Source organism: Hippocampus bargibanti, linkage group LG08, assembly GCF_051943395.1.
Source record: "Hippocampus bargibanti isolate YZ-2025 linkage group LG08, ASM5194339v1, whole genome shotgun sequence".
NCBI classification, from domain to species: Eukaryota; Metazoa; Chordata; class Actinopteri; order Syngnathiformes; family Syngnathidae; genus Hippocampus; species Hippocampus bargibanti.
The window spans coordinates 16,931,463-16,944,209 of NC_142741.1; the positions used below are offsets into that span (position 1 = coordinate 16,931,463).

The 12,747-nt window shown below is 41.0% G+C and overlaps 1 protein-coding gene across 1 annotated transcript in view; it reads right to left on the reverse strand.

The window, feature by feature from the left end:
• The window catches only part of itgbl1 (integrin, beta-like 1), a 47,657-nt gene extending 37,581 nt beyond the window's left edge, over positions 1-10,076 (reverse strand). Inside the window, exons 1-2 of the mRNA XM_089002240.1 lie at positions 9,796-10,076; positions 3,513-3,715 (exon numbers count right to left, since the gene is read on the reverse strand). Of these exons, the coding sequence (XP_088858366.1) occupies positions 3,513-3,715; positions 9,796-9,887 (295 nt within the window). The 5' untranslated portion in view covers positions 9,888-10,076. The remainder of the gene's footprint in view (positions 1-3,512; positions 3,716-9,795) is intronic.
• Positions 10,077-12,747: the final 2,671 nt, after the last annotated feature.

The following is a 12,747-nucleotide window of genomic DNA, read 5'->3' on the forward strand; positions in this document are numbered from 1 at the left end:
CTTCAGAATCAGAATCAGAATCAGAATACCTTTATTCATCCCACAATGGACGCAAATTTCCCCATTGTGGGACGAATAAAGGTATTCTGATTCTGACTTGAACAAATATCCCTCGTAATACCATAATTTATGACACAACGACTGGAGATATCATTTACAAAAGCACACGCACGCAGTACTGGGCGTGGCATCACCTTAATCGTCTACAACACAGGCTATTTTCCAGAGCAATTACACATCAATAAATCTGCATCAGCAATTAGAACTTGTCACTATAGGTGATACTGCAAACACTTAAAAATAAACGGAAATTTAAAATCATTTGTCCACAAAGTTTTATGAAGTCCACCAAGAATATGCAATCTTTAACAAGATTTTCCGCTAAATTATAAAATGTCAGTTTAATATAAGAAAAACAAGAAGACGTTCACAAAACGAACTATTTGTTGAAAATAAAAGTAAACAAATATTTCTCATTTGTTCTTGAGAATAGGCTTACCTACATGCGACAGTGAGCTGTCCTCTCCTTCAGCCATTGTGGGTTAAAAAAGCGAGTAGATATACTTGGTTTTTCTGCTAAAGTTTCCGGGTCTGATCTGTTGTCAGCTTGGTTGATTTGCATAGCGCTGAGGTAAAGTGAGTATCCAATCACAGGACGCGTACGTCATGTTCAACGCGAGGCCCTCTAGCTGGCCTTACTGTGCCAACTCGTGATCTAATTGGCTATCGCAACTGTATATCAACTACATGTGCCCGTTCATGTACAGCGCACAGACGCCCTCACTTTTGATTCTGAAGGCGTCGGTCAGATTTCATACAGCCTGGCGACACAAACTAGCTGAATTCTGATTGGATTAAAAACTCTGACCTAAAACTACAAGACTGAAAGGAGCATAACCAAATGGATATAATATAACATCAACAAAACAGTATGTAGAATAATTATATATGTATTTAGAAAAAATATTTTTTTAATGAAATTGACTTTTATTATAATTATGATAATGATGTCTGATTATGTTAGGCCAGCAGAGAAGGCCTTGCTGGCCCTGACGGCCCACCACTGTGCGAACCAAAATGCCAAACAGACCTAGTTGTCATGATCACGTTTTGTTAGTGTCTGTTGCATCATTATGAGCGGAAATATTTGTTCTATTTATTTTTTTATTTTCAAAACACCCCGAAGCACTTAAATCTAAAGAAACCTATATGTAGTTAAAACTGAAAGCAATGAAAGGAACAAAAGCTCTGCCTTTGAAGGTACATTCCACTCAACCTACTGAGTACGATAACTCATCTTCGAGAGTTTGCATGACGGACACATTGAAAAACGGCACAGAAATGTCTGTTTCAATTTCGAAAAACGGAACGGCCACAATCATAATGGGGGAAATGGACTAGAAATTTTAGACAACATAGAAAAGACTTTGGATCAGTTCCGTTCAGTCTGCTTTGATAATATTTCTGGGGCTCTGCTATGCATGCTTATGTGAGACTGTTTGCTGCGCTATCGCCTGATCCTTGACATGTCAGTGTGTTTTGGTGTGTGAGCTTCCTTCAAGGTGTGAAACACCATCCCTTCTCAGAGGCCAAGCAGTGCAGCAATGAGTGAAAGCCCATTATCAGGGGCCGAAAAGTCGGGCCTATCGTTCCAGACTGCTGAACTATAATGAGCTTCTCGCAGCAGCTATGTTGTCTGACCAAATAAATCACCCGTAAAGCCATCACGAGCAACTGCCGCCTGAACCTCTATTCATAACTCTATTATTGCAGACTTACTCCCGAAATGCAACTTCACCTTTTCGACCATTCAACCCTGACATCTAGATTCAGGTAATTATACTCACATTCAATGTTCCCACGAATTTTTCATGTGTCTGAGCAGACACACAAGCTCCCTGAGGACCACTGTGAGCAACATCATACCACTGTGAGCAACATCAGACGTGTACGCTGTGGCCACACACCAGTATCACGCCAGTATCACGGTGCGTATGGGCAGGGCACATTCACGCCGTTCTGCTCCGATTGGCTGCGTAGCGTACACGAACTGTACGGCATTATTGGCTGGACACCTGTCACTCATTGAGTTACATTGCAAAATGTGCGCTGCGTAGCTGTTCTTGTGCGCTGCGTATGTGCAAGCATTGCGCGATTGCGCACGCGCGCAGCTTAGAGGGAACATTGCTCACATTCAGTATAATAAAAATACAGTCCCCTAGAGCAAAATACCATTCATCTCATTCTACTGTCCCAGGAATTCTGGTAAAAAGTAAGGCAGTAACACTCATTATGCTTGCATAGAAGATCATTCACCATTTTCTACATCATTCTAGCAAGACCCGTGTGCCTTTGAAGCTCAATTCCTTGGTGAAAAAGCTCAGGTTTGGGCCCCGCAGTCAATCGAACAACTGAAAGATAAACAACCACTAAAGCTGTCACCTAGTGGGAAATTAAACCATGTTACCTGCGCTTACCAACTGGGAAGTCAATGACGACAGCATGCTTGTATTAATGTCACAATTTCCACAGTGAAATGTTAGTATTAACAGCATCGTGTGCAGCTTATGATAATTATGTAGTGGAATACATTAAATATGAGATACATACACACACCCACTAGACTCTTATATTAAAGTCATTTTGCCTGCTCCAAGTGCTCTGATGAAGCAAATATTTCAAGCTTTCACTGCTGCAAAGACCATCAAATGTTTTTTTAATAAGGTACAGTACGCATTTGGTTGACTGCGGGCAAATGAGGGATGATGGTGAGCACCACACCCCACAGTGTGGACGGAATGGGTTTAAATCTACGTTCTCTCTCTTTCTGTCTCTCTGTCACTCTCTCTCTCTGTCTCTCTCTTTCTCTCTCTCTCTCTCTCTCTCTCTCTCTCTCTCTCTCTCTCTCTCTCTCTCTCTCTCTCTCTCTCTCTCTCTCTCTCTCTCTCTCTCTCTCTCTCTCTCTCTCTCTCGCGGTCTCTCTCTCTCTCTTTTTTCTGTCTCTCTGTCTCTGTTTCTGTCTCTGTATCATGATCTCTCTCTCTTTGTCTCTCTCTGTCTGTCTGTCTCTGTCACTGTCTCTGTCTCTCTCTCGCTCTCTCTCTGACTCCTCTCTGTCTCTCTCTCCCTCTCCCTATATATATATATATGTATATATATGTATGTCTGTATGTGTGTGTGTGTGTGTGAGTGTATATATATGTGTGTGTGTGTGTGTGTGTGTGTGTGTGTGTGTGTGTGTGTGTGTGTGTGTGTGTGTGTGTGTGTGTGTGTGTGTGTGTGTGTGTGTGTGTGTGTGTGTATGTACTAGACTAGTAAACAGGTTGATCATTAAACGCCCCACTCCACAATTGTTTGTAATATTTTAACAGATGTGGCCACCAATTGTCCATTGCCGCTACAATGGAAAGGTAACTTATATTCTAACAGAGGTATTAAAAGTCCGCATGTAGCTCTTTTTTGGACAACTTTTGTGAATCATTTGCTTGTGTTGCGTATGTTTGTGTACGCACCATTACAATTTTTTTCATTGTGTGTGGCACAGACCCAGTCATGGCACTCGCAGCGAGGCCCAAAGAATTTCCCTGGATCTGACCCCTGGCACACGCACACACCGCAGTCACATTTGCCCCTCCCGCTGCAGATCTTTCCATCGGGTGTCCGGCAGCGACGCAGGGAAGACTCAGTGGAGATTCGACACACACCAGCCACCTGGCTAATAAACAACAAAGAAGACCAAAAGATATCTTTATTATCTTCCTGCATTACCCCCGCCCTGAAACAAATGTGTGGTTCATGGGAATACATCCAAATGCTATTTTCACAAAAGTCCGTTTTGTAAACCACTTTCGCCCACATCGCACTTAGTGGCAAAAGTTTGTTAGTTTTGTGATGGTAGCATATGTTAAGTTTTTGACAAATTTCATTGTAGTTTGCATTCGCAGATAGTTTTAAGCTGGGCAAATTCTTTTTGTTGTCGTAGATATTTGAAAATGTTAAATATCTGGTTACAACAAGAAAAACTGTTTGCAATACATCCATCCATCCATTTCTCAACCGCTTATCCTCACCAGGATCACAGTGGGTCCTGGAACCTATCCAAGCTGTCTTCAGGCAGTAGGACATCCTGAACTCGTTACCAACCAACCAGTTCGGGTCATACAGAAACAAACAAGCTTTCTCGCTTACACTCACACCGCTGGACAATTTTAGAGTGCTCAATCAGCCTGCCATGCATGTTTTTGGAATGTGGCAGGAAACCGGAGGACCTGGAGAAAGCCCATGTGAGCCTGGGGATAACATGCAAACTCCACACAGGGAGGACTGAGATGGAATAGAACTCAATACACGTGCACTGTGAAGTCAACATGCTAATCACGCCGCTTCCAGGCTGCCCGCCTTCTGTGCAAAATATATATCATGTATATTCAGTACTTTGAACATGTTTTATGTATCATTTATCTTCAAAAAAACCTTTTTTTACCACCTATCAAACTATTTATGACTGTCTGAATTTGCAACACAGAATGATGATGAAATGATGAATACCCCTCAACCTGCGCTATGCAGGGGGATGCACGTTTAATACTGCAACTGTATAGTGATAATTTGCATGTATCCTGTGACAGCTGCACATGTCAGTTATGTGAACCATACACGCTAGTGCAACAGGGTTGAGATCAGGTGAATGTATCTTACACCAGATGCACAAGTCACCCAAGTGAACTACTGAACTGCCAGTGACAAAGAATTGAGGACACGGGAATGTGCTCCACAGCAGGATTGCAAGTCAACTATGTGAAACGCTGCACATTCAATGGCCAGAGCTTAAGATCACGAGAGTCTAATTATCTAGTTGCTTATGTCAGTTATGTGAACCACAACAATAACAGCAACCATAAGTTGAGGTCATCCAACTCCTCACAACAACAATAATAATCATAATAAAAAACACATGGACCACTGGACTACCAATGACCTAGAATTAAGTTCATAGGAATTTATCGCAAAATGGATGCACAATTAGACAATATGAATAACTACAATAACAGTAAGGCAGGATTGCATGCAAACCTTTGCCACACCAGCCACATAAACGTCAGACAAATAAATCACAATTCTTTCAATCACCAGCATTTGAGGACACAGGATCTACATGTGTCTCCATGTGAGTTGCATGAAAGTCAATGAGAATGTGACAGAAGTCAAGTTGTACGAAACCATTGCAAGCGGCCTTACTTTGGGGTCATGGAAATCTATCCATTGTGAAGAGCATGCAAGCCAGCAGTGAAGATCACTAAGTTCAGAAAACCAAACTACCACAAGCGTGCCTTTGCAGATATTTGTGGAGAAGGACTGAAAATGGCATTCCCATAACTATCCATGTATCCATCCATCCATTTTTTGCAAATTAACAAAGTTTCGCTCAAATCAATAAAGATTCCATTTATCTGAGAATAAAAATTCAGTGTCGTATATTCCAGTGTATAAGGCGCACCCAAAAGCCTTGATTTTCTTCAAAAAATGCGTTATAAGCTGGTGAAGTAATATTAAGCCACAAGTTTCGCAACTACTGTCAGCAGCCACTGAATCAATTTCCCCCTGTATAAGAAGTGATGCATAACCGCAGCCTCTACTGTAGCACCTTATTATGTGGTGTGCCTTGTATTTGGAAAGCCTCAACACATTTATATATTATATTTGGAAACCCTTTTGTCATTCATTGAAGGTGTGCCTTATAGTCTTGTGCGCCTTATATATAGAACAAGTTTGAAAATACACCATTCATTGGGGGTGCGCTTTATACTACCGCGTGCCTTATACACTGGAAAATAGGGTATATCTTTACAATCTTCATATGATCAATCACAGGAACACTTAATTTTAATGGCTTACGCCACAATAATCAAGAATAAGATACAGTAAAAATAAATAGGTATATAAATAATCACCCATCCATATTATTGTAAAACTCCATAACAGAATGTATTGATTAAAAATTACATTATAAATAAAAAAAAAAAACTGAAACAAAACTGTATCTAAATAATGATTAGCTTAAAATATATTGCGCATAAAGTTTAATAAAAAAAATAGCATCGCTAAATGTTCAATCAACAAAGACTGAAAACAACTGAACTGTACCCAAATCTACAGAAATGTATTTATAAAAAAAAGTTTCGACCGAAGTGATATGATACACATTTAATTCAATTATTCTTTTGCATACCACTTTAGGACATGTACAGTAGATTAGTAAAACCACACTTTGGGTATTACTCGATGAGAAGGTTTCTTCAGCCGTCATCTGTACAAATTTGAAGGTTTTGGACATTTCGCCTCCTATCCAAGAGGCTTCGTCAGCGAACTAAAGTCTGACTGGTCGTATCGGCCCTATTTATATATCCCTAATGTCCAGCCATGGCGGCGCCGGACACAGCTATGATAGGTCCCTACTCTCAGGTTGGGGGGAGCAGAGGACCACTCCTTGTGGCCCCACTGATTGTTCCTACATTCTTGACTAACGACTGGCCCATTTCCCTCACTCCCACCGGTATCACCTCATCAGCATTACGAATGTTGCCTAACCTGTTTTGCCTAAGCAGGCTATTGTATGAACGATCCAAATTGAACCTCACCCCACCAGATCGTTCATACAATAGCCTGCTTAGGGATATATAAATAGGGCCGATACGACCAGTCGGACTCTAGTTCGCTGACGAAGCCTCTTGGATAGGAGGCGAAACGTCCGAAACCTTCAAATTTGTACAGATGACGGCTGAAGAAACCGTCTCATCGATGGACCACTCCTGTACGACTGAGAGCTTACACAGACGTTTTGGGTATTACTGTAATCCAAAGTACCGCTTTAACAGAAATCATGTTCAAATAAGACTTCTCTGAGAGTGTCTATTAAAATTGACCATTATTGTATGAAAACAGTTTGGTATCAGATGGCAAGTACAGTGAAACCTCAACTTATGAACGCCTTATAATACGAACTTTTCATTATACGAACGTCAAATTTATGAATATTAAGCCTCATAATAGGAACTATTTTCATATTACACACTTCGGTGGAAGTGTGTATACATAAATACATAATCTTCTGCGGAAGAACACGAAAGCACACGACCTTCGGCTCTGGCGGAGTGATCTTCGGCAACCGAACAGCGCTCCAGCCGACGCTACTTTGCACACCCCCTCTCATTGAATGCACATGTCCATCGCCTCCTTGCAGTTTTTTGCTTATACAGTAAAGTCTCGTTATATCAATATCGGATATATCGATAGTCCCGGTTATATCGATACTATTTCTATGCACGCACGGAGAAAATTACATGCAAGCAGGGTCGGATATATCGATAGTCCCGGTTATATCGATATTTTTTCGGACTCCCTTGAATATCGATATAACGAGACTTTACTGTACTTTTACGATGTCACCGAAAAAAAACCACCACAGGCTCGTGTTCAGCCCAAGAAGAAACACAATAAAATCACCGTCGCTGAGAAGAAGGAGATAATTGAAAAACACGAACGACGTGTGCGTTTGTGTAATTTAGCGACAGAGCGCGGCTATGCTAAGTCCACCATCACTACCATCCTTCACAACAAAGAAGCTATCAAAGGTGCGTCTGTTGCAAAAGGTGTTTCCATGCTCTTAAAGCGACGGTCTCGGGCAATCGAAGAAGTTGAAAAACGTCTGTTAATTTGGATTCACGAAAAGCAGCTATCCGGCGACAGCGTGAGTAAAGCTCTTTTATGCGAGAAAGCATGGCTAATTCATGCCGATATCGCCATGCGCCAACCTGGAAATTCGGCGCTTATTCAGGATTTTAAAGCCCGTAACGGATGGAGGAGAAGGCAATGTTTACAAAGTGGAATGATGTGCAGGCTTTTACCGAACAGTTCGATCCAGAAAAGACTGGCTATGACAATCATCAACATGATGAACGATAATGTGATGCCTCAGCCTCGTAACACCTTACAAGTCAGAAAGCAACAGTTGTCAATTAAGACGTTTTTAATCAGCAAAAAGGATGAGGAGTCTCCAAAGAAGCAAAGAGAAGCCACACCAGAGGTTAAGTTACAAACAGTCCTTCTGTGACTCTCCTTCCATAAGACCATCAAAAAGGTAAATACAGCTTTATTTTACAGCACAGTTTATTTCTTTAATTACAGTCCTCATGTAATGTGCCTCTCTTTCCAAACAGCAAGTCCCTTTGACCTTCGACCTCCAACGCCATTCCATCAAGTCATCAATGACCATCACAAATGTAAATAAAGTGACTTTATGATACAATGCAGTGTATTTCTTTAATTACAATACCATAGCATATTTATTATGCATAGAATAAGGTAGGTTGTGTGTAGTTTTAAGGCTTATTTAGTTGAAAAGTATATTTTATGGAAACCCGGGAACGGATTATTCCCATTTTAATGGTTTCTTATGGGAATTTTTTTTTCGAGATACACACTTCACTTTACACACTCTGTCTGGGAACCAATTAAGTTTGTAAGTTGAGGTCTCACTGTATATTGAATTAGGTGTCAATGGAAAATGTACACATTTGACAAACAATGGCACTGTTAATTGCAGTGCGTGAATGTTTATAGGAGATGTATGTGGATACTAAATCATTGCATATTTTTTGTAAATGATAAAACATCAGTTTGATTAGCATGGTGTGACATAATGGTCGACTGTGAGCACGATTCTGGGCCACAGCCTTCTTTTGTGGACTTTGCATGTTGTCCCCATGCCTGCGTGGGTTTTCTCCGGGTTCTCCGGTTTACTCACACATGATGAAACCTTGTTTTGGAGGCTAATGGAACACTCTAAATTGTCCCTGGGTGTGAGTATGAGTGCAAATAGTTGTTCAACCCTGTGCGACCTGTGATTGGCTAGCAACAAGTTTGGAGTGTGTCCTGCCTTCTGCGCAAAATTAAATTAATGTATTTTTATAAGTACATCGCACGCATTTAAGTCAAAAATGTGAAATTTAATATAAAAGTAGAATGACTTCAGAATCAGCTTTATTGCCAAGTACTGTATGTAGAACACACAAGGAATTTGCCTCCGGTAGCACACGCTGCACGAGTATCATCATAGGAAAAATTGAGGCACTATACAGTTTTATTTGGCTTACTGTTTCGAGAGTTAATGGCTTGGAGGAAGAAGCTGTTTAAATGTCTGCTGGATTGGGTGCGCATGGATCAGTAGCGCCTGCCTGAGGGGAGTAGCTGGAAAAGGTGGTGGGCAGGATGCGGAGGGTCCAGTAGGATTTTCCGCGCCCTTGTTTGCATTCTTGCAGTGTGTAGGTCCTTGAGAGTGGGTAGGGTGGTGCCAATGATTTTGTTCCCCATCCTAACTGTCCGTTGAAGTCGGATTTTGTACATGTTTGTGGCGGCTCCAAACCAAACGGTGATAGAAGAACACAGGATTGATTCGATGACAGCCGTGTAGAAATGTCGTGGCACGTGTTCAATATTTTTTGTCCATGATTAAAATTAAATAGAAAAATACAACCTTTTTTTGAAAACGTCTCTGCAGCTTTAGATATTAACAGACAGACTAAGCATTATAAAGTCAGACTGAAAAGTTTAAAAACAGACCAAAACAGTCCAAAAAGCATCTTTGCATACTTTTGAACATTTCTACATTGCATCTTGCATTGTCTTTGTCAGCAATTTCTGCACCTTCTTCCCACTCCGGGACCTCAACTCACACCAATATAAACATACCAAACATAGCTTTACATGCAACGAGTATGAAGTTATGCTGAAACTCACCTCCCAGGCTGTAACAATGTGTGGTCCACGCTTGAGAGCAGAATTAGAATCAGAGGCACAAGCACGGGCTGCACCCAAACTTCAGTGTGCATGTTGAAAACGCACAGTTAACCTGGAGCTGTAGGAACTGAAAGAAATTTCCCACTCTCCCTTCTCTGTCAGTGTCAGGAAAAAGAAGAAAAAAGGAGGGGAAAAGAAAACCAACACTGGAGAGAAAAAGGAGCAGGCCAGCCCAATCTATTCCCCTACAAGTGCCTTTCATTAGTTGTAACTCTCAGGCTCAGTCCTGGCCCAGAGTTCTACAGGGGAAAACTGCCAAAATGAAATGTTCACTCACCAGTTTCTGAATATAATCAGAAGCAGACTGTTTTTTATTTTTTTGTTTCGCCCCGCCTCTTCTTTCTTTTTTCCAGATGATTCTTCTCATGGACTCAGGACCAGCCACTAGAATTTGTTTGATGTGGAAGAAAGATAGAAGGCACAAAACCACCAGCTTCAACTGTCGTACCTGTTTCAGGAGGTTGAATGATTGTCTTGCAAGGTTAAATTATATAAGGCACAAATCTCAAAACACCTCAGCTCAGCCAAAACTTTCAGAATTTGCTCTTTTTATATGTTTCTGATGCCACCACAAAATGTGATGAGATTGTATTCAGTGTATAATAATAATAGCATAAGACTACCATGTTATTCTTATTAACATAAGAATACCGCTCTTATTTCAATCATGCCACAATATCTATATTGGTCACCTAGTAGTACCAAACAATAGCAGCTGTCATGCGGAGACAGACCACTATGGAATGACACGTAATGATGTTATGATACAATACCGATAGTGTAAATCATACATAGTGTTTAAGGTCTTGGATGTATCCAGCAATGTGGCATAGTGGTTAAGAGCAAATATGCAGATAACGCAGAGTAAAGGCTCCAATGAATCACTTGCAGATCTCCTCTGCACATGCGTGACAATCAAGGTGAAAAAAAGAGAGGCTACCAAACAAGAAGTGTGTTTGTGCTAGAGTTCATAGGTGTATGTCAAACTAACTATATGCCTTCAAGCTTGCAGGCATTGTAAAGACTTTGAAGCTTCATGACAACATGGCAGGTGCATTTGGGCCAAGTGAATATTGTAAATATTATAAATAAAAAACACACATAAAGAGCATTATATAGTTCTTATCATTCACAGTTGATGGGCCCAAAAAAATGGATGAAAAAGATTCACTATAGTTTTACATTTTTTGAACACATCTAGATTGATTTTTTTATATCTTGAAACGGAACACTCAAATGCAGTAGATAATAAGTAGAATAATTACAATAAGTACAATAAGACTAATATGGCATATCCAATCCAATCCAATCCAATCCAATCCAAAGTAAGCAAGCGACTGGGTGATTCAACTAATGCACGACGTGATATGAAATACCACCAGAATTCGTTTTCTTATCACTGTGACTTTTTAAATCATGAAACACATACACAATTTGATTTTATTGTGGCATGTAACATTGGAATGCGCCAATGAAGACAAATGTCCTAACACTGTAATCCGATGGACTCAGCGTTACACACATGAATACACACATGAGATGGCGCCGCGAGAGTGGCTGCCTTTCCAGCAGCTCAAGTATTTTGTTTTTCTACTTTCATTCCTTTCATCACTGTGCTGTTGTGAAATGTAAATTTCTCCAATGCGAGACTAATACAGGCAAATTCAAAAAAATCAAATGAATGCGAAACCAGAGTATCAGGAGAAAACCCACAGTGTACGTCCACGTTGAGCCATGCTTCGTCGCATGTTTGTTGGAATCAAGTCGAATCCACGTCCACAACAAACCATACCACGTCCACATCAGGCCGAGACCTGTTCCCATGTGGCTGTCCAAGGTTTCCATCCTGTGCCTGGCAGGGCACGTCCATGTTAAGCAATGCTTCGTTGAGTGTTTGGAATTGAGTCACATTCACGTCCACGACGAGCCGTGCCATGTCAGGCCGAGACCCGTTCCCATCAGGACGTCGCCTTCCTGTTCCCTGGTGAGGCAAGGGTTGCTGTCACCTTTTATTTCCTGTTCCCTGGAGAGGCAAGTGTTGCTGTCTGTGGCGAGGCGGGCCTTTTGGGAGACTGTTGGGACTTCTGGAATCAGTCCCTTGAGGTGGGGGTACGGTCACGTTCTGGTTGGCGACCAACGGGTGGCACTGTCTCCGCCTGCCGCTAAACATGTTTTGTTCATTTTAATCAGTAGCAATTGAAAGGACTCCCGGCACGACCATTGAGTGTCGGGTCATTGTGTTTGTTTCACCTTGTCATATTTTTACTCATAGTTTTGTTTAATACTTTGGACTTTTCTGTTCTGGTGACTTTGATATCTTAGATGTTGTCCCTGCTGACTTTATTTAATACAATTTGTCAAATACACCCAGTTCCGCCCTCCTTTCTCTTTTTTGAGGTCCAACACCATCATCACATCGCATTTTGTGACACATCTATTGCATTTGTTCCTTTAAAGTCAACTTTCTAATATATATTCATGGTGACATAATGATTTTCTTTACTTTGAGATAATTTAAAGTAAAGTACAACATTTGAGATGTTTCTTTTGTCTCGAAATATTTTTTTTTTATAAACATAGGGTGAAACTTTCCAGACAACGTCACTGCTCAGCAGACATGCACACCTCTCCAGGGCTATTCTCAAAGTCAAAGTCACCTTTATTGTCAAATATGCTAATATGCATGACATACAGCACAGATGAAATTAATATCCTCTCAGACCTCAACTATTTGCAAAACTTTTCCACCCCCATTAAGTCAGTGGCAACCCAGCGGACACTGAGCACCTCTTCAAAGAGGCCATCGATTGCTCCATGCCATCTACAAGTTTAAATCAGGGAGAGAGCATCTCACCCGCTACTGCTTCACCTTTTTATTGGGGGACCCAACAT